Source organism: Sinocyclocheilus grahami, unplaced genomic scaffold (genome assembly GCF_001515645.1).
Source record: "Sinocyclocheilus grahami isolate Dianchi unplaced genomic scaffold, SAMN03320097.WGS_v1.1 scaffold41.1, whole genome shotgun sequence".
In the NCBI taxonomy this organism is placed as follows: Eukaryota; Metazoa; Chordata; class Actinopteri; order Cypriniformes; family Cyprinidae; genus Sinocyclocheilus; species Sinocyclocheilus grahami.
Window position 1 is genome coordinate 1,517,062 of NW_015505220.1, and position 19,952 is coordinate 1,537,013.

General features: G+C 34.7%; 1 protein-coding gene across 4 annotated transcripts; it reads right to left on the reverse strand.

Annotated features, from left to right (window-relative positions):
• Nucleotides 1–6,581: 6,581 nt before the first annotated feature.
• Nucleotides 6,582–19,238, reverse strand: LOC107582193 (serine/threonine-protein kinase H2). Of its 4 annotated transcripts, XM_016267941.1 has the most exons (6): nucleotides 18,564–19,238; nucleotides 15,604–15,646; nucleotides 14,886–15,413; nucleotides 12,601–13,357; nucleotides 6,882–7,169; nucleotides 6,582–6,618 (listed from the first exon to the last, which is right to left on the reverse strand). In XM_016267941.1, the coding sequence occupies exons 3-6, from the start codon at nucleotides 15,155–15,157 to the stop codon at nucleotides 6,607–6,609; spliced, it is 1,329 nt and encodes a 442-aa protein (XP_016123427.1). In that variant the 5' UTR covers nucleotides 15,158–15,413; nucleotides 15,604–15,646; nucleotides 18,564–19,238; the 3' UTR covers nucleotides 6,582–6,606. The 4 variants fall into 4 exon arrangements, with proteins under 4 accessions (XP_016123427.1, XP_016123426.1, XP_016123429.1 ...); XM_016267940.1 differs by lacking the exon at nucleotides 6,582–6,618 and having other exon boundaries at nucleotides 6,817–7,169; XM_016267943.1 differs by lacking the exons at nucleotides 6,582–6,618; nucleotides 18,564–19,238 and adding an exon at nucleotides 18,507–18,528 and having other exon boundaries at nucleotides 6,817–7,169.
• Between the last annotated feature and the right edge of the window lie 714 nt (nucleotides 19,239–19,952).

Below are 19,952 nucleotides of genomic sequence, written 5' to 3' on the forward strand. Positions count from 1 at the left end.
GGTTTTGCGTCTTCATTGGTTGGAAAGAGACACCGATCACCTGTGGAGAGCAGCGGGGTTGGTCGAGCGCTGAAAGAGGGCAGGGAGAGAGGCTGCTTAAAGTGCCCCTATCATGGATTTTTGAAAATGACCTTTCATGCAGTGTGTAACACAGCTCTAAGTGAATGAAAACATCCTGCAAAGTTTTAAATCTGAAAGTGCACCGTGTATAAAGTTGTTGTCTCTCAAAAGAAAGAGTCGACTCTGAATCATTTGAAACAAGTCGAATCCCAAGCCGTTTCATGTTGACGTCAACATAAAACATTAGCATATTGCCCGCCCACTTGTTGGTCTTTTCGCATTGGTCTGAATGAAAATGCAAATTCATTCTTTGCCACTAGGTGCAACTTTTGGAGCGGTAAAAATAACGCTTTCCCCGGTAACACTGTACACAAAGCAGCACTGTGTTCACAAACGCTGCTTTATCAGGCATCACAGGCCAGATTAAATGAAACTGAGACCAATCACAGCAGATTAGCATCATGCAAAGGAGGGGTTTGGAAAAATGAATGATTGAGTGAATCGTTTGGGAGCTGTTGAACAAGTAAGGTAAAAATAAATGCATTATACGTAAAATCATAAATTGTGGGCACAATTTATAAATCGAGGGAACGAAATAGTAAATCGTGCACACGATTTAGACTACTATTTTTTTTCCTGCATTCCAGGGGATAAATATCATGTTATTGGAGTCGCTTCAACCCGCGGACATGAAAAACAACCCGCGGCAACAGTGTTAAAGTAGGCCAGTTCCGCGGCTAAACCGCAGACTTGGCAACCCGTACGAAAATTAACCATGGTTTTACTACAGTGAAAGTATAGTAACCATGGTTTTTTGGCATATTGATTACCATTTGTATAACCACAGTTTTACTACAAATACCATGGTTAAACTATGGTTAGTGTACCAAACCATGGTTAATTTGTGGTTACCATGGTTTAACTATAGTAACCATGGTTTTTTGGTTTTATTTGTAGTAAAACCATGGTTATATTTCGTAAGGAAACACTGCTTATTGTAAAGTTTTATCAAAATATTTACTCTACCCTGAAATGTAAAATGAATATCTCAGAAATCATGTGCAAAGCTTAATAAAACTACTCATGCTCACAGTCTTAGAACAAGCATGAGTGAACTGCAACATGAGCCCATCAAGGACTTGTCTCAACATGTAGTCAAAACAGTTTATGACTTTTCACACTCACAAAGCACCGCTGGCAGGAAATGATCTATTATTTACCACTCTTCAATCCAATTCATAGTTGTCTCAGTCTTCATGGTGGAAAATTCTAATGTTTTAGGTGCGTGTTTGGTGCATCTTGACATTGTGTTTTCACAGAATCATCGTGCAGAAGTGATTGTCTGACTAGATTTAAATGCGAGCTTGTGCTTTGGGTTCAGGAAGTGAGAGTAACAAAGCGATTCACACTGAGGTGCAAAATTCACACTGATAAATACGGTCCATTTTGATTTCATGTTGAGGCCCAAGATTGCCTTCAGTTTTGTCCAAGAAATAGTGCAGAATCTTAAATATTTATTTAATTTCATGTCACATTTCTTACATATGCATATTTGCAATTCAATTGGTTAAAGGGGTCATATGATGCTGCTAAAAAGAACATTATTTTGTGTATTTGGTGTAATGAAATGTGTTTACTTTTCAGCCATTACCTTCAGCATGTATGAAAACAATAGGAAAACAAAGCCAAAGCCCAGACATTTTAGGCAATTTAGAAATCCTGGTCAGGACATAGTTGGGGGTTGGGGGACATATGCTCATCATAAATGTATTTAAAATCCAATAACTTTTTTGTTTCGATTTATATTTTCTTAACACTTGCTCCTGATCTTATTGGGAATGATTTATTGTGCATGATATATTCCAATGATATTCTGAAACAGCTTTCCTTTTCTGGTGTGCTGATATCATTTTGAAATATGAGACATTAAACTAGGTTGTGAAATGCTGATTCATGTGCTTTTTAAGCGTTGCAATTTAAACGATTTAAATGACATTTTTGATTGTCATAAATTACATTAAGCTATTTTTTGGGCCTAAAAACGTGTAACTGCATACTTAAACCACCAGATAGTAGAGCAGTGTTGTTGCAGTGCCCATGTAATGCAGTGCTGTCTGAGACTCTCTTGTACAGCAAGAGGTTGTTTGGGTGTTATGTAACACACTCCCTGGGGGAAACGGCTACTTTCCTCCCCAGCGACCCACATTTTCTGTGCTCATCCATGTCTAACAGTCTCTCTTCCTTGTTTTTCTCCTCTGTATTGTTTTTATTCTGTTCTACTTCACTGTACTTCACTACAATCCACAATAGTGGAAAAGTATTATACAAGATTATTTGACTGTGTACAGGTGGTGTCACAAGCTTTATGCATAAATAACCTAATAAGCTTTAGTTGAGCATTAATTTGACTGGATCTATTCTAATGCGTTTTTTATATATGAAGTCCAGTATTGTTGTGATGCAGAATAGCACTGGTTGATCTCCTTACTCTCTCTAGTGGTCACAGATAGACATGCACAGTGTTTCCACTTCCTCATGAGGATGTTTCATCTGGATGTTTGGTGAGTTGCATGAACGACATGTTTCATGTATTTTAATTCACATTTTAATACAGTTTTAAGAAACAGTTTACCAGAAATAAAAACAAATCTGTCGTTATTTACTCGCCCTCATGTCGCTTCAGATTGATTTGATTTCCTATTGCTGTTTCATTTTCATATAATAAAGTAAATGAGCACAAGTACTGCCCAGACATGATGAAACAGCACTATACAATATATTTGTGTGGGAGCCGCCATATGGTGGAGTGAAAGTAACACATGGTCTTTCACAGGGAGCAAAGGTCGAAGAACAGAAGTGTGACTTCTCTAATCTTCTCTTACATTTACATTCATTCATTCAGCAGATGCTTTTATCTAATCCAACAACATAAGCAATTCATTTAGTTCATTCCTAAGTGACCTTTGACCTTGAAACTGTTATACAGGAAGCCAGTGGCTCTCAACTGGAGGGTTGTGTCTGTTGAACGAATGAATGAATGAATGAATAAATAAATAAATGGCACACAATGCTCAGTTAAGATATTCCATTTGGTTAGATATAATTGATCATTTGTATAATTGATCATTTCTATATAATTTCTATCTTAGTACGCCATACAGGTGCATCTCAATAAATTTGAATGTCGTGGAAAAGTTCATTTATTTCAGTAATTCAACTCAAATTGTGAAACTCATGTATTAAATAAATTCAGTGCACACAGACTGAAGTAGTTTAAGTCTTTGGTTCTTTTAATTGTGATGATTTTGACTCACATTTAACAAAAACCCACCAATTCACTATCTCAACAAATTAGAATACTTCATAAGACTAATAAAAAATTTTTTTTAGTGAATTGTTGGCCTTCTGGAAAGTATGTTCATTTACTGTACATGTACTCAATACTTGGTAGGGGCTCCTTTTGCTTTAATTACTGCCTCAATTCGGCGTGGCATGGATTAGTAGGCAGTGTTATTTTTGTATAATTGTTGTGTGTGTGTGTGTCATTATTTTTATTATTTAAATATCTATATAGTTTATTCATTTTATGTTTTATTTAAGTTAAACTAGCTGAAAGAGAACTAGCTGAAATTAAATAATTATTTTATTTCAAGTAACGATTTCCTGGTTTTAAGTATGTTTACTATAATAATAACCCATAGGAGCCAAGTAAAAAAAAAAATGTCAGAAAACTGCAAGCTGAGAAGCTCTTTTCAAGTGCTAATTTAAAAAAAGGTTAATTTGTACTTGTTTAACCCCACGTGTCCTATAGACTTCCACTGAAATTGAATTCCTGTACTTTTATACATACTAAGCATGGGAATTCAGAAGCAGCCAAGGTGTTTATGGTTATTTTATAGCTAATTCTGTTTCATGTACAGATTTTTTTAGTAAAGTCATCATCACACATCATTAACACATATTGAGCTGAGAGCAGAACGGCCCAATGCACAAAACAGCTTTATATGAAGCTGTATATTGAAGATCTTTAAATATTTCCTACCGCTAGTCTAAACCCCAGAGCAAAAGAAAACAGTTGCAAAATGAATTAAAATCCACATTTATGGGTAGAAGAAAACGAATGTAATGAGGATTATATCTAATATGGTGGGCAAATTAAAATGTATCAGTTTATTTCTCAGTATTTAATACACATAGGAACATTTTCAGCATTTTATCCCATATCAGAATTATTGCAAAACGATATATGCATATAAAGAAACAACTCTGCCAAGATAGTTCTGTCCTACTTCTGTAATGGAAAAAAAATAAAAAATCCACACTGAATAATTGTCCAACAGAGGGCAGTCACTCCCTATTTTATAATGTACTTTATACATAAACAGTGATAAAGGAAATATAATATTACAAATTTGGTCGTTTCAAAGCAGTAAAAGAGTGCCTTGATTGCACCAGTGATGACTGCGGCAAGAAAAAACTCCCTAAGATGTCAGAATGTCTGCAGCCTATATGTCCAATAATGCTTTTTCTTGTTTCAAGACAAAATTAAGAAAAATCACAAATGATAAACCCAAACTCTGACTTTAAACTGATTCTTAATGTGAAGCTCAGAACAAAGACACAACACAAACTATTGAAAGTTTCTCCTGATCTCTTTTGAACACTTATTCATGTCTAGTGTTGAGTTCTCTGCTGAATGGACGTTTTTGACATTGACCCACATTATTTCCACTGATTGCTGCTGTCAGACGGTTCTGTGCACCACTTAAAACATGTGTAGCCTTTATAACAGAGCGAGAAAAGTCCTTGAACAGAAGTAAAAACGCAATCCTCCGTCTTTTGTTGATGTCAGTTTGAAGGGTTTGGCAGATTCCACATCGCATCGTTGTCAACATCATTTGCTTCGTTCTTTACAAGGATTGAACACTTAAGACACACTTAAAATATCTGAATTAGATAACAAAATATCAGACTACAGGCATCTGCAAATGAAATGAACTTTTCTGTGCCATTTTGTTTTTCTTCCGTTTTTATTTTCAACAGTATACCATTCAAACGTTTGGGGTTTGGATTTTTGAAATATCTTATGCTCATCAAGGCTGCATTTAAAAAAAAACAAAAAAAAAACAGTAAATATGATAATATTGTGAAATATTATCACAATATAAAGCAGCTGCTTTCTATTTTAATACATTTTAAAATGTAATTTATTTCTGTGACGGAAAGCAGAATTTTTAGCATAATTACTCCAGTCTTCAGTGTCACATGATCCTTCAGAAATCATTCAAATCAAATCAATCAGTGTTGAAAACATTGTGCTGCTTTATCTTCTTGTGGAAACAGTAATACATTTTTCCATTTTATGATGAATTCAGTAATAAAATAGAACTTTTTTTAACATTATAAATGACCTTACTGTCAATTTTGCTCAATTCAATGCATCCTTGCTGAATAAAAGTATTAATTCCTTCACACAAGCAATCTACAGCGGCTCATCCTTTTCAAATGAAAAGAAGCAGGACAGAAAATCTGCAGATCGGACCATTTGAGATTACACTCCCTGCCCATTTGCATTTTAGTCTTAGATTATTCAGTGCTGAAAAATGTATATTTTAAAATAGAATGGTGAGTTTATGTAATCAGCTCATATTCATCTGATTAATGAAGGAATGAATGTGGGAGAACAGAGCAGAGGTGCTGATCTGTGCTTTTCTTTTTATAGTGGAGACTTTAAACTCCTTCGCTGTTCATCATGAGTAGGAGATCGCAAATAATATGTTGAAGATCCTGAAAAATGAATATAGCACCATCATATTAGTATGGATGCACACGATTTACCTGTCAGAAAGAAAATAGAACTTTTTTTAACATTATAAATGACCTTACTGTCAATTTTGCTCAATTCAATGCATCCTTGCTGAATAAAAGTATTAATTCCTTCACACAAGCAATCTACAGCGGCTCATCCTTTTCATATGAAAAGAAGCAGGACAGAAAATCTGCAGATCGGACCATTTGAGATTACACTCCCTGCCCATTTGCATTTTAGTCTTAGATTATTCAGTGCTGAAAAATGTATATTTTAAAATAGAATGGTGAGTTTATGTAATCAGCTCATATTCATCTGATTAATGAAGGAATGAATGTGGGAGAACAGAGCAGAGGTGCTGATCTGTGCTTTTCTTTTTATAGTGGAGACTTTAAACTCCTTCACTGTTCATCATGAGTAGGAGATCGCAAATAATATGTTGAAGATCCTGAAAAATGAATATAGCACCATCATATTAGTATGGATGCACACGATTTACCTGTCAGAAAAAGAATGATCTGCATTTCGACATTCACGTTTATCTAAAGGATTTAAAGGAGCATGTGCATTTTTCATCTTTACATTTTTCCCCTTGACATCCACTTATGATGCAATTCATTTTACTGATCATTTCTCTCTGATCTTTAGAATTAAGCAGGCTGTTGATAGCACAGATGAGTGATAGCGCTGTGGGATAAAATAATGGATCCATGCTAACAAGCCAAACCTTGAACTTGCTAAGCAGTGATCTTCAGGCATTGTGACCTGTCGCTGACCCCTAACCGTGACCCAGCGACATTCACGTTTATCTAAAGGATTTAAAGGAGCATGTGCATTTTTCATCTTTACATTTTTCCCCTTGACATCCACTTATGATGCAATTCATTTCACTGATCATTTCTCTCTGATCTTTAGAATTAAGTTGTTGATAGCACAGATGAGTGATAGCGCTGTGGGATAAAATAATGGATCCATGCTAACAAGCCAAACCTTGAACTTGCTAAGCAGTGATCTTCAGGCATTGTGACCTGTCGCTGACCCCTAACCGTGACCCAGACCTCATCGATATCCGAGACCCAGGAGAAGAGCCCGAGATGGGGCTTCGAGAGGAGGCCCGTGACGCCCGCCGCTGGAGGTTTCGGGAAATGGAGCGGTGTAGGTTCTTGTTGGAGGAACAGGCTGCCATGCTGACCAGCCAAGGATGCTTAAGAGTTTCCTCAGCGTTCATCCGGCGCTCGGGCTCAAGGGTCAGGAGACAATCGATGAAGCTTTTGGCCAATGTAGATACTGATTTCCATGGCTAAAAGAGAGATTGGGAGAGAAAAAGTTTGCCAGTATAATTAAAGTCCATTAATATCTGACAAATATGAGCGTGATTCAGTAGTCTTGAAAAGACTCCCAAGTAATGAAAAATCTTTAGCAGAATCCTTAAACTCCAGAAACTCAGTAAGTTTGTAACTCAGTCCAGCAAACCCTCCTGCCCACATTTCTCCTGCATGAAATCGATTCATTGCTGGTTTTGCATTCAGTCTGTGTTTAGAACAGCATCAACTCATTACCGGTCTGAGAGCCAACACAGCACAGCTATGGCTGTAAATGTCACTGCGTATACAGACACGGGTTCTGCCGGCATGGAGGCCGGACCGCCGTCTTCTGACCACCAATGACCTGTGCCACCGACGCTTCTGCCTCTTAAGCTGCATTAGATATACAACATGGCATTTTCGCCTCGTCGCCGTTTGAATGTGAGGACATTAGTCAATAAATGTCAGCGGTTCTCAATAGATCTGTGACTCATCGCTAATTTGAAGTTAATAACTATCTCTGGCATAAGAGAAGCATTCAGAGGATTTTATCCTATGGTAAAACAGGACGAAAAACAAGAAAAAATGCAAACTGTGAATTGCAAAAAGTTTATAAAATAGGTGATTATGATTATAAATTGGATGAGCGATGAACAGGAAGATGGCACATTGTAAAGATCCTACATTTAGAATAATAAACAAAATTACCAGGAATAATTATTTGGAATGAACATCTTTCTTTCTTTCTTTCTTTCTTTCTTTCTTTCTTTCTTTCTTTCTTTCTTTCTTTCTTTCTTTCTTTCTTTCTTTCTTTCTTTCTTTCTTTCTTTCTCTCATTCTCTTTCTCTCTCTCTCTCTCTCTCTCTCTCAATCAAAAAAAATAATTGAAAAAAATGATAATTAAAATAATTTTATATATAATATAAAAAAATTCTAATTTTGAAAAAACGAATAATTCTCTTTCTCTCTCTCTCTCTCGCTCTCAATCAATCAAAAAAAATAATTGAAAAAAATGATAATTAAAATAATTTTATATATAATATAAAAAAATTCTAATTTTGAAAAAACGAATAACTAATAATAATTTTGTAAATATTACAATTAGATAAACAAACAAATAAATAAAATAAATAGTAAAAAAAAAAAGTGATGAAATGTGATGTAATTATTAGTTTAGCCACTTCAAAGTAGAAATGCAATCCATATTTTTGTCAAAATAAACTTCATCCATTAATTTCTAACATTGGGATTCTTCAAAAGGTTATACAAAGCAACAGGACAATAAGAATCATCAATATTAATGTGACAATATTAATGTAACATTATTTAAAAAAAATTTTTTATTATCAATAAATTATATTCTTTACATTTTTTTATAAAATTCATAATAATTATTAATAAAACTCAAAGTAATTGTTCTGAATATGATTGCTCTATTTACTGAACATCGGTATAAAACATGACTGTAGAAGTAATATCAGCTGTGATTTTAACATCCTTTCCCTTACACATTATTTGCATGGATTGCAAAAGTAGATGATAACTGGGTGCTACACTCTGAAGTCAACATGAGGTCACATGACAATATAGCATAATGATGCACATTAAACCGTCTCACTGCAAGTAGTAAGCTATAGCCTTCCATTCTGAACACAGCTTCTCTCACTCCCACACATTCAGTAAAGACAATTAATCAGCCATGAAATTGACAATTGCAAGTCTGCTGCTGAAGAATGGATTTTAAAGAGGAGGTTTCATTCAAACACGCACAGAAACACTTTCAAAAAAAGAAAACGTGTGTGAGTTTTACAAGAAAACTTTAAAGTACATTAGTCTTGCTGTGGTCTGTGTCAACCGAAGTAAAGAATCCAGTAATTACATGAAGAAAAAGAGAGAAATCTAACATCAATAAAACATAGCAAGAGCCAAACGACTATCTCTGGTGTTCTGCGGTCCAATCTATTATTCTGTCCTGCCGAGTGATTGTGTATTCATGTGGTTAAATATATATGTATATATCTGTGCAGAAGTGTGGGTCCATGCTCTGCGTGCGTGCATGTGTTTAACCTATAAAGGACAGTCGACTAGTTTCTAATTACACACCATAGAACAGCATGTGAATTCACAGCGAGATGCAGATAAAAAAAATGAATTCTGAAATTAGGCTTTAATGAAAAAAGGTTCAGTCCTTATTTGAAGTCGTTTTTAAACTTTGTTGTTTTGGGTTCTCCAGAGTCTTTAATAAGTGTGTGAATATAATCTGTGTAGTATTTAATGAGAGAAATCATCAGGTCAAACGAGTGAGATGAAACACATTTGCAAGAATTATCTCAGGTGTGTCGGCGCACAGCGTGTCGCCACTGCGAGATGTTGTGATTACCTTTAGCATTAATATACATGAAATACAAGTAGGCGAAGAACTTAATAATAGAATGCAAATTAAAAATCCATGGAAACATTAATCAGAAACCAAGCAGTATATTAACAAATAAGGAAATCTAAAAAAAAAAATGCACGTACCATTTTCTTGTGTTTTTTGTCGTTTCAAAAATCTAATTTGAGTAAAAATTTAATTAGCATTATAAAAGCTAAAAGCAAATCTGCAAAGTGCTAATATTTTTGGAATTTTTTTTTTTTGGGGGGAGAAAATACTATTTCAGTCTTTCTACTTCAAATTTTCATGTTTAATTTACCTGCCATTTATTTTTTTCCCTTTTTCTTTTTATATTTACTAGCAATTTCTGAGTGAAAATTATTTTTTTTTATATTTATTTAAAAGTATTAGTAAAATTGTAAGTTGTCAAACTATTTTTAGTGGCCTTTTTAATGTTAGCATTTTAATCACTTTCCTTTGTCATGCTTTCAGGATAAAAAAAAGGTCTAAATTGTTAATAAAGAGTGATTATTTGTGAAACCTAGAAATTCTGAAGTAAATTTTTTTTTAAAGTAAATCCTACTCTTTTTTTACTCTACAAGAACACGGGGGAAAAAATGCACGTACAATTTTCTTGTGTTTTTTGTCGTTTCAAAAATCTAATTTGAGTAAAAATTTAATTAGCATTATAAAAGCTAAAAGCAAATCTGCAAAGTGCTAATATTTTTGGAATTTTTTTTTTTGGGGGGGAGAAAATACTATTTCAGTCTTTCTACTTCAAATTTTCATGTTTAATTTACCTGCCATTTATTTTTTTCCCTTTTTCTTTTTATATTTACTAGCAATTTCTGAGTGAAAATTATTTTTTTTTATATTTATTTAAAAGTATTAGTAAAATTGTAAGTTGTCAAACTATTTTTAGTGGCCTTTTTAATGTTAGCATTTTAATCACTTTCCTTTGTCATGCTTTCAGGATAAAAAAAAGGTCTAAATTGTTAATAAAGAGTGATTATTTGTGAAACCTAGAAATTCTGAAGTAAATTTTTTTTTAAAGTAAATCCTACTCTTTTTTTACTCTACAAGAACACGGGGCAGCTTCAAACAGATGCATGGTAAAGCTGCACAAAAAAGGAATGAAAACAATACATACTCAATACAATTATCCAAATGGGTTAAACGGCCAGACTTTAAGTCCATTAAGAGTCACTTTATAGCTTGTGTATCTATGCTAAGGAATGACATGGTGGATATTAACCCACTTATTACAGTCTTGCTCTCCAGATACCAATTATATTGTGACTCAGTAGTCCCAAACCAAAAAATAAAAAATAATAATTCCCACATGTGTCTGATTACTGTCTGTGAGCAGCAGGATTACAAATAGCGTTATAGTTAATGTTCTTTCTCTTCAAGAGAACAGCAATTATTGTTGTACAATTGCACCTATAATTTCACACCTCTGGGGGTTGGAAGTGATAAAGAAATGTGTGTGTCTGTGTGCGTTTGCAGTATAAGGGTGATAAAAGCCCTGTGGTGAATCTCCTCTCACCTCACACACACACACACACGCGCTCACACACCCTTGAGACGAGGCGAGTGGACGTGCTGTGCGTGGGCGACACATCAGTCAGGTAGCTGCTGGCTGTTTACACAGGTGACCGGATTTCACCTTCCCACACACACAAACTCTGTTTGCCCTTTAATTCACACTCGGCTGGATGTTTCATCGCTCTGCTGGGTCATTCCAGGCATCTCGGTGCTGGTGGTCTGGTTAGGCCATCATAAGCTTCAATATGATTATGAAGTATTCAATCTAAATATGAATATACTATCATTACAGTAGCTTCAGATATTTGCATACTTAAGGAACAATTAAAAATGTATGAATGCCATTGTGGCCTTAGATAACAAAATATATATTCTGGTTCAAATGTTAGGGGATTGTAGATTTTGAAACAAAACATTTACGTTCATCAAGGCTGCATTTATTTGATCAGAAATAAAAAAACAGTAATGTTGTGAAATATTATTACAATTTAAAGTAACTATTTTAATAATTAAAAGAAGTATTTTTCTATCTGAATATATTTTAAAATGTAATTTATTCCCGGGAGGCAAAGCTGAATTTCCAGCATCACTACTCCAGTCTTCAGTGTCACATGGTCTTTCAGAAATAATTCTAATATGCTGATTTGCTGCTCATAAAACATTTGTTATTATTATCATTGCTAATATTTTTGTATAAACTGTGAAACATTTTTTTTCAGGACTCTCCGATGAAGATATTGTCTGCTAAAGAAAAGGTCTGTGTTTTTACACATGCAAAATACGGTTTGCATTAAGATAAGAATAAATTCCTAATATATATTTAAGTTTTTGTGACAGGTGGGATCTCACTTTTCAGAAAATGTGCTGAAAATGTGCTCACCCTCAGGCCGTCCAAGATGTAGATGAGTTTGTTTCTTCATCAGAACTGATTTGGAGAAATTTTGCATAACATCACTTACTCACCAATGGATCCTCTGCAGTGAATGGGTGCCGTCAGAGTCCACACAGCTGATAAAAACATCACAATAATCCACTAGTAATTCACACCACTCCACTCCATCAACGGACATTTTCTGAAGTAAAAAGCGGCACATTTTTAAGAAACAAATCCATCATTAAGACGCTCTTAAATTCAAACCGTTGCTTCTGAAGTCTATCCATAATATTGCTTTCTCCAGATTTTTTTCTCCAGTGTTGTTATGGATTATGGACTTAATTGTCGGCTTAAAGGTAAAATGTCTAGATGGATTTTCACTTCAAGATTGCTGGATTACAGTGATGTTTTTATCAGCTGTTTGGACTCTCATTCTGACGGCACCCATTCACTGCAGAGGATCCATTACTGAGCAAGTGATGCAATGCTACATTTCTCTAAATCTAAATCTTCATCTACATCTTGGATGGCCTGAGGGTAAATTCAGCACATTTTCATTTTGACTGAACTGGTCCTTTAAACTCACAAATAAAAACACACATTGCGTGAGGAAAAGCATTGTGACACTCACATCACCATGGAAACTGTAGCTGCCTCTGAGAATGGCCCTGAAGAGACGCGGTCGGCTGCTCTGGTCGAAGGGCAGCGAGCCGCTCAGCAGGATATAAGTGATGACTCCCAGCGCCCACATATCCACAGCGCTGCTACAGGGTCTCCGTGCCAGCATCTCAGGGGCCAGGTACTCCGGCGTGCCGCAGAGTGTCCTCACAGCCCAATCTTTAGCCTGACAGCTCTTCTCAACATCTACAGAGTCAAAATGTGCATCCCGAGTCATAACAGCTGTATCTTCTCTGCTTTGATATGAAACCGTCGTCTTGTTCTCCCAGCAAGCGAGTCCAAAGTCTGTTATGATTAATCGCGAGTCCTGTCCCGGATGGTAGTACAGTAGGTTTTCGGGTTTGAGGTCCCTGTGGATGACGCCCAGCGTGTGTAGATAGCGCAGCCCGCTGGACACCATCATCAAGGCCTTGGTGGCGTCCCGTTCTCTGAAGGTTCCTCGGGCGACCACGCGCTCCAGGAGCTCTCCTCCCGTGGCCAGCTCCAGAACCAGATAGACGCAATGCTGCGTCTCGAACACCTCGGCCAGGCGGATGACGTTGTTGTGGTTCACCCGTCGCAGGACCCCGAGCTCTGCTTGACAGGCCTCGTGACCCTCACGACCTTTGACCTCCAGAAGTTTTATGGCGAAGGGTTGGCGTGTGCGTCTGTGCTCAGCACGAACCACGCGGCTGAAGCTGCCGCAGCCGATCAGAGCCTTGATGTCATACCTAAAACAAGATATGAACACCTGTGAGATACCATTACTGTTTTTAGTCATATTAAGAATTCATTTTTTTATTTTGCATTTTCATTTTAATTTGAGACCATTTTAATAATTTGGTGCTGTGTTTTTGTCATTTGTATTAGTTTTTTGGTAACACTATTTTAAGGTGTCCTTGTTACACGTTACACGTAACACGTACTTACTATAATAATAACAATACATTATGCATAATTACATGCAAGTAGCCCTAAAACAAACCCTAATCCTAACCCTAGCCATAAAGTAAGTACATGTAGTTAATTAATATTACTCAGTACTTAAATGTATAATTACACTGTAACAAGGACACCTTAAAATATAGTGTAACCATTTTTTTATTTTTATTTAAATATGTTGATATAGTTTTTATTATTTTTTATTTTAGTTTTGGTTTTTTAGTACATTAAGTTACAAGGTTATTCATAGTATTAGTTTTATTAATATTTTAAATTAGTTTTTATTTTCATATTTTCGGTTTTCATTTTAGGTAGATTTTTAGTAATTGTTTTGTGTGCTTTTTGTAATTTTTATTTATTTATTTAATATGTTTATTTATTATTATTATTATGTTTTACATCAACCTAAACTAATACAATTGAGAATGTTGCCTTGGCAGATATCTGACATAAAATAAGTTTAAGGTCTTTTTGTATTTCTTTTTTTTAAAATTCCAGTTAACGTAACAAATGTTTTATGGTTTACATTTTAGTTGTAGTTAACTATAATAACCATGCATGTTAAACTAAATGAAAATGAGAAATTTTTATTTGGCAACTAGCATGATTAAAATAAGGTTTTAATTAAAAAAAAATATATATATATATTAGTTATTGTTTATTTTATTTCAAGTAACAAAATAGTTTTTTTTATGGTTTTATTTTAGTTAACTTTAATATGCACAGAAGCATCTGCTATGAGAAACTATTGTGTTGCTGTAATTGGATGCATCAAATTAAATTAAAATCACATTATTTCATAAATGAGATTTCATTATTACTTTTAGGCTGGTATTAAATGCTGTGAGTGGCACTGGTGGACTAATAAATATAATAAAGCATTTAATTATAGCAGGGATCTGTAATTGACATGTCATGTTTGATATCTTAATTCTGCCGTCCAGTCTAAAATAATAACGTTTATGGCATTGTGAAGAATTCTTCATAAAGGTTATGTTAGGAATGAAATACTAGCTTTGTGCTTACTGCATACTTTTGAGAGGCATAATAATAATATTTAACATCCATACAGTTTTTACTGTATTTTTAATCAAATAAACGCAGACTTGGTGAGACTTCTTTCAAAAACATATATATTTTTTAAATTGTACCACCTCCAGATGTTTGACTGGTAGTGTATTAAACAAAACTTTGGCTTAACTTGCAAATGCATACAGAAAATTCACATATTGGTCACAATATAGCGTACATTCTCCATACTACCTGTACTGTTTTTGCAGTACGGCAGATGCTATTCTGGAAACACAACATCAGTACCTCGCTGTGACGCGTGGATCAAACTTTGCACGAAACGTTGCATTAGGATTCGTCATCCACTCCTCCAGATGAACCGATTCTTTGACTCCTTCTGATATTCCTCCTCGGGAAGGCCTTCTGTCACTTCTTCTCCTCCAAAGCCAAGCTTGTTGTTTCTCTTTACACTTTTCCCTGTCAGTCTCTTGTTTCTTGAAGTTCACAACAGAATTGAGAAGGCAAAAATATCCATTTTTAGAGGGCTCAGGCAACACTTTGCCAGAACTACTTCCCATTATAAACACTTTACAGGGTGAGATGCGTGGAAATAATCCATCCAGATGCTGTTAGATGGGCTGACACTTGCCTAAGTGAATAAACCTTCACATATCCTCCTAATGGACGCATGGCTTTGAGCTGGTTTGAAGAGCAGCTGTTGCACACCTGCACACGACTGCTGCATTTTCAGCACAAGTGCAACAACTCACACCTGAGTGACGGCTGTTTGATCCACGGCTATTTCAGGGGTCTTTTAACAACACCATCATTGCCCTGTAACAAAACAAAGAAAGCTTGATCACCTATGAATGAATCCATATATATATCTTGTTTAAAAAAAAAAAAAAAAAAAAAAAAACCTGACACAGTAAACGTTTGAAACTGATACGGTTATATTTATATAGCTATGAAAAAGGCAGGGTTTTATCATAAAAAAAAAAAAGATGCGCACGGTAAGATAAACTTTGTAAATGCTGTTTGTGGGCATCCTTTTGTCTTCTGAATCCCTGAAATAAAATGCAATAATAATAAAAAAAATAAAGCATACAAAAAAATCTATTTGCAAACACTAAAGCAAAATCTATAAAGACAAACGACTAAGTTCAGAAAATTTTTAATTTACAGTAAAAAAAAAAAAAAAAAAGGCCTCCATTTCCTGAAAATGACCCATGAACCTTCATGTAGGCTTATTAAGAGAATATAAGGAGAATTAATATTAATGGAATATATTTATAGACAAATATACACCCAATATAGACCATGTTTAATGGCATTTTTTCCAATAATCATTCATTTAAATGACAGTCCGCTGAAGACTTGATAATTCCCAGTTCATAGGAAGGTAAAATTTCACAAAAGATGTCAGTTTTAACTCATAGACCAGAAATAGATGACCTACAACAGATATGAACACCTGTGAGATTTGTTTTATTCATATTTTGAATGTTTTTATTTGTAGATTTTCCATTTTTTATTTTAATTTCAGTAACATTACTAAACTAATAAAAATGAGAATGTTGCCTTGGCAGCTATCTGAAAAAAAACTATTAATCAAAAATCAAATGAAATATTAAAGTTATAAATGTATTCACGTTTGAAAGAAAAAAAAAGTATTAGCATATCTTCCTTCATTTATTAATTAATGCAACAGATGGTTAAATAGAAGTACATTGTCACATGACTTTGCATGTGGCATCCAATTATTATCTTGAGAACAGATATGGCTATTTTATATATTTCATTCAATTTTGTGTTACTGTAAAGCTCTGGCAGTCAAAAATGACTAATTCTGGATAACACTGTACAATCAAGTTGAATGCATTGCATTGTGCAATACAGACCATTATAGTTAAACTGAAGCAAAAAATAAAAATTGAAACAAACAAAAAAAACCCCCTAAAAAAATAAAATATATAAAACATTTTACCCTAAACCCCCCCCACAAATGTTTACCCATAAGGAATATTTCATATATATATATATATATATATATATATATACAGTATATATACATAGATAGATAGAATGCACACTTATTCTGCATATTTCTTAATTTTTTTATGACGATTGTGTAGCTGTATGACATTTGTTTGGTTGGGTGGGTTTTTGGAGAGATGCGGTGTATGTTAGAAATGAGCAAAATGGCTGGAATCACTTACAGCATCTTTAATACTACTGGCACACACAAACACTGAATCCAAATTCTACTGAAAATAAAGTTAAATCGCTGTTCAGATGTTGCTCTCTCTCAGGCTTTTGTGCTCTATTAAACTGATTATTGCACACACTCCTGCTGCCACTGCAAATAATCCACACTTACAGTGTGTGTGTGTGTGTGTGTGTGTGTTTATTGCCTCCACCATTAAAGTTTACACTCTTCCAGAGCAGCAACACAAAATGTGATCACAGCTGCTGGAGAACTCCTGTACTTAGGAGTAGAAATGGAATGTAATGGAACATTTCTCTGTGACTACCAATAACAATCCCAGTTTTATTAAAACCCAAATCAGAGTCTTACAGTCTTGGCAGTGAGATGATGAGTTTGCGGGAGGGCGGTCAGAGTGCAGCATGGCAGACGTGTAACAAGGACTAATTCAGCCAAAACTGAAAAATCTGTCATCTTTTATTCGCCCTCATGCTGTTCCAAACCTGTTTGGTGTTATTTTTCTCTGTGGGACACAAAAGGCAAATTTGGAAGAATCTTCACATACATTAGAGGTTTTCCAGCCAACAATAATTCTCAATATTGAATCTGAATATGAGTGTGACAGACATTCGCTCTTAAAGGAATAGTTCAGGCAAAAATGAAAATGATGTAATCAGTTACTTTCTTTCTTCTGTTGAGCACAAAAGGAGATATGGAAAAATACTATGCAAGTCAATGGCTACCATCAACTCTTCGGTTACCAACATGCTTTGGTTTGTAACAAGGGTGAGTAAACCACAGAATTAATTGTAAAGTTTTTTTTTTCAGGAGAACGCTCTCTTTAATACAGACCAAAATGTTATCTATCTCATGCAAAGCTATTGTATGGCTTCAGAAGATTGACGTGGAGTTGTATGGACAAGATTTATGATGCATGTATGAGGATTTTTGTTAATTTTATAACTTGACAGTCATAACGTTGAATAGCAAATATATGCGAAGATGGAAAATGGAAAAAAATAACATCACATGGGTTTGAAATGACATAAAGGCGAGTAAATATTGGCAGGGAAAAGTATGCATATCATTCAAAAGTTAGAGGTTGGAAATATTTTATTTATTTATTTATTTTTTAATTCGTCTCTTATGCCCATCAATGCTGCATTTATTTGATTAAAAATACCCTAATATTGTGAAATATTGTTACAATTTAAGATAACTGTTTTCTATTTCATATATTTAAAAATGCAATTTATTCCTGCAGTAATAAAGCAGAATTTCCAATAGAAATATGAAGGGAAAGTTTATTTGAAAAAGAAATCTTTTGTAGCATTATAAATGTCACTTTTTAATATGCCCGTGCTGCAAAAAATAATAATAATAATAAAAAAAATAATTACAGACCCCAAACATTTGAAAAGTTGCATTTATCTTTAAAAGAACCCAAAATATTGATATCTGAAGGAACATTCTGACATTTTCCAGATAAGACATTTTCGATGTTTGTATTTTATGGACTCAAAAGTGCTTTTAGAGAGAAATAAATAATACTGGCTGAAGGCGCTGTCGTTAAAACGTATCCATTCATCCTTTGCCTTTAATGAACACTTCAAACTAAATGATGTGCTCGGAGTCTTACATATTAGCGAGACTTGTAATTGAAGAATTGATTGCAGGCACCGTAGTTCATTAGACATCAGTGGAGAAAAGGACTTATTTACCTTTCAGGTCTGTGCAAACTGGACGGACGAAATCAATCACTCGTTCCACCCACTCACCTGTTCTTCGCATCCATTTGCCTAGTTTTCGTTCTTTCCGCAAGGATCTGGTGAAGCTGTGTTTTTTCTGGTCATCCTGCTGAGCTGCTTCTGCAATAAGGAGCTGGGATGTGGCCCTGCGGCGTGAAAACTAAACTAATCAGCGTGAGGAGTGGGGCCGGCTGCAGCAGAGACTCCTCCGTCACAGCAATGGCCTGTTTCTCTCGGGAGAGCCTGATGAATACTCTCATTTTCCAGCGGACAGTCCGTCGGAGGAACAGGAGCAGAGGGAGGTGGGGTCAGAAGAGGTCAGCGGACAAATAGCCCGTGACGCCTTGATTGAGCGAATCATGAACGTCGCACCAGTCGGTAAAAACTTGATTAAAATGACGGATTGCGCTGCCTGCTTCCCTCACTTTATGAAGCCGAGGAGATGCACGGCTCTCCGATGCGCAATTAATGGATGTGTCTGCTAATTGGTTTCTGCTGGTGTTGGCCTCGGGCGGAGCAGCAGGAGGTGTGGAGAGGAGCAGGACTATCAGATGAGGAGCACTGCAGGCAGATAACCAGCACGAGGCATCCATCCGTTTATCAATCATGCTCTGTGGCAGTTCTGGATTATATTTCAGGATCGAGATTTTGGACAAGAAGTGAGCCAACAGTTTATCAAATAAAAGTAAACAAAAATGTGCTGAAATCACAGACACACTTTCAATTAAAAAACAAAAACCTTTTATTCAGCACGGATGCACTCAATGGATAAAATGTGACACTAAAGACATTTATAATTCAGAATTAAAAAAAAAGAGCAAAACTATTTTCAACATGGACAATAATACGAAATGTGTCTTGAGCAGCAAATCAGCATATTTTCATGATTTCTGAAGGATCATGTGACATTGGAGTAATTATGCTGACAATTTAGCATTGCACCACAGAAATAAATTATATTTTAACATATATTAAAATAGAAAACTGTTGTTTCAAATTGTAATATTATTTCACAATATTTGTTTTTACTGTATTTTTGATCACATTAATTCAGCCTCAGTGAGCATAAGAGGCTTTCAAAAACATTAACATTTATATATCAGTGTTATTTTATTTTCACTGAGATACTATTATAGTTTTTTAAAGATTTTGTATATATATAGTTTTTACCATTTTTTTTATTAGTTTTTGTTTCTTTTAAATATATAATTTATTTTTATTAAAATTTTAGTTTTAGTTATTTTAGTACATAAAGTAAATGAAAATGAGAAATTAAGTTTAAGTTTTTTTGTTCAATTGTATTTAATTTGATAATGTTTCTTTTATTAACATGTTTCTTTTTTTTTAAAATATATATTTTTTATGGTTTTAGATTTAGTTTTAAATTTTAGTTTTTTTTTTTTTTTTTTTTTAGATTTA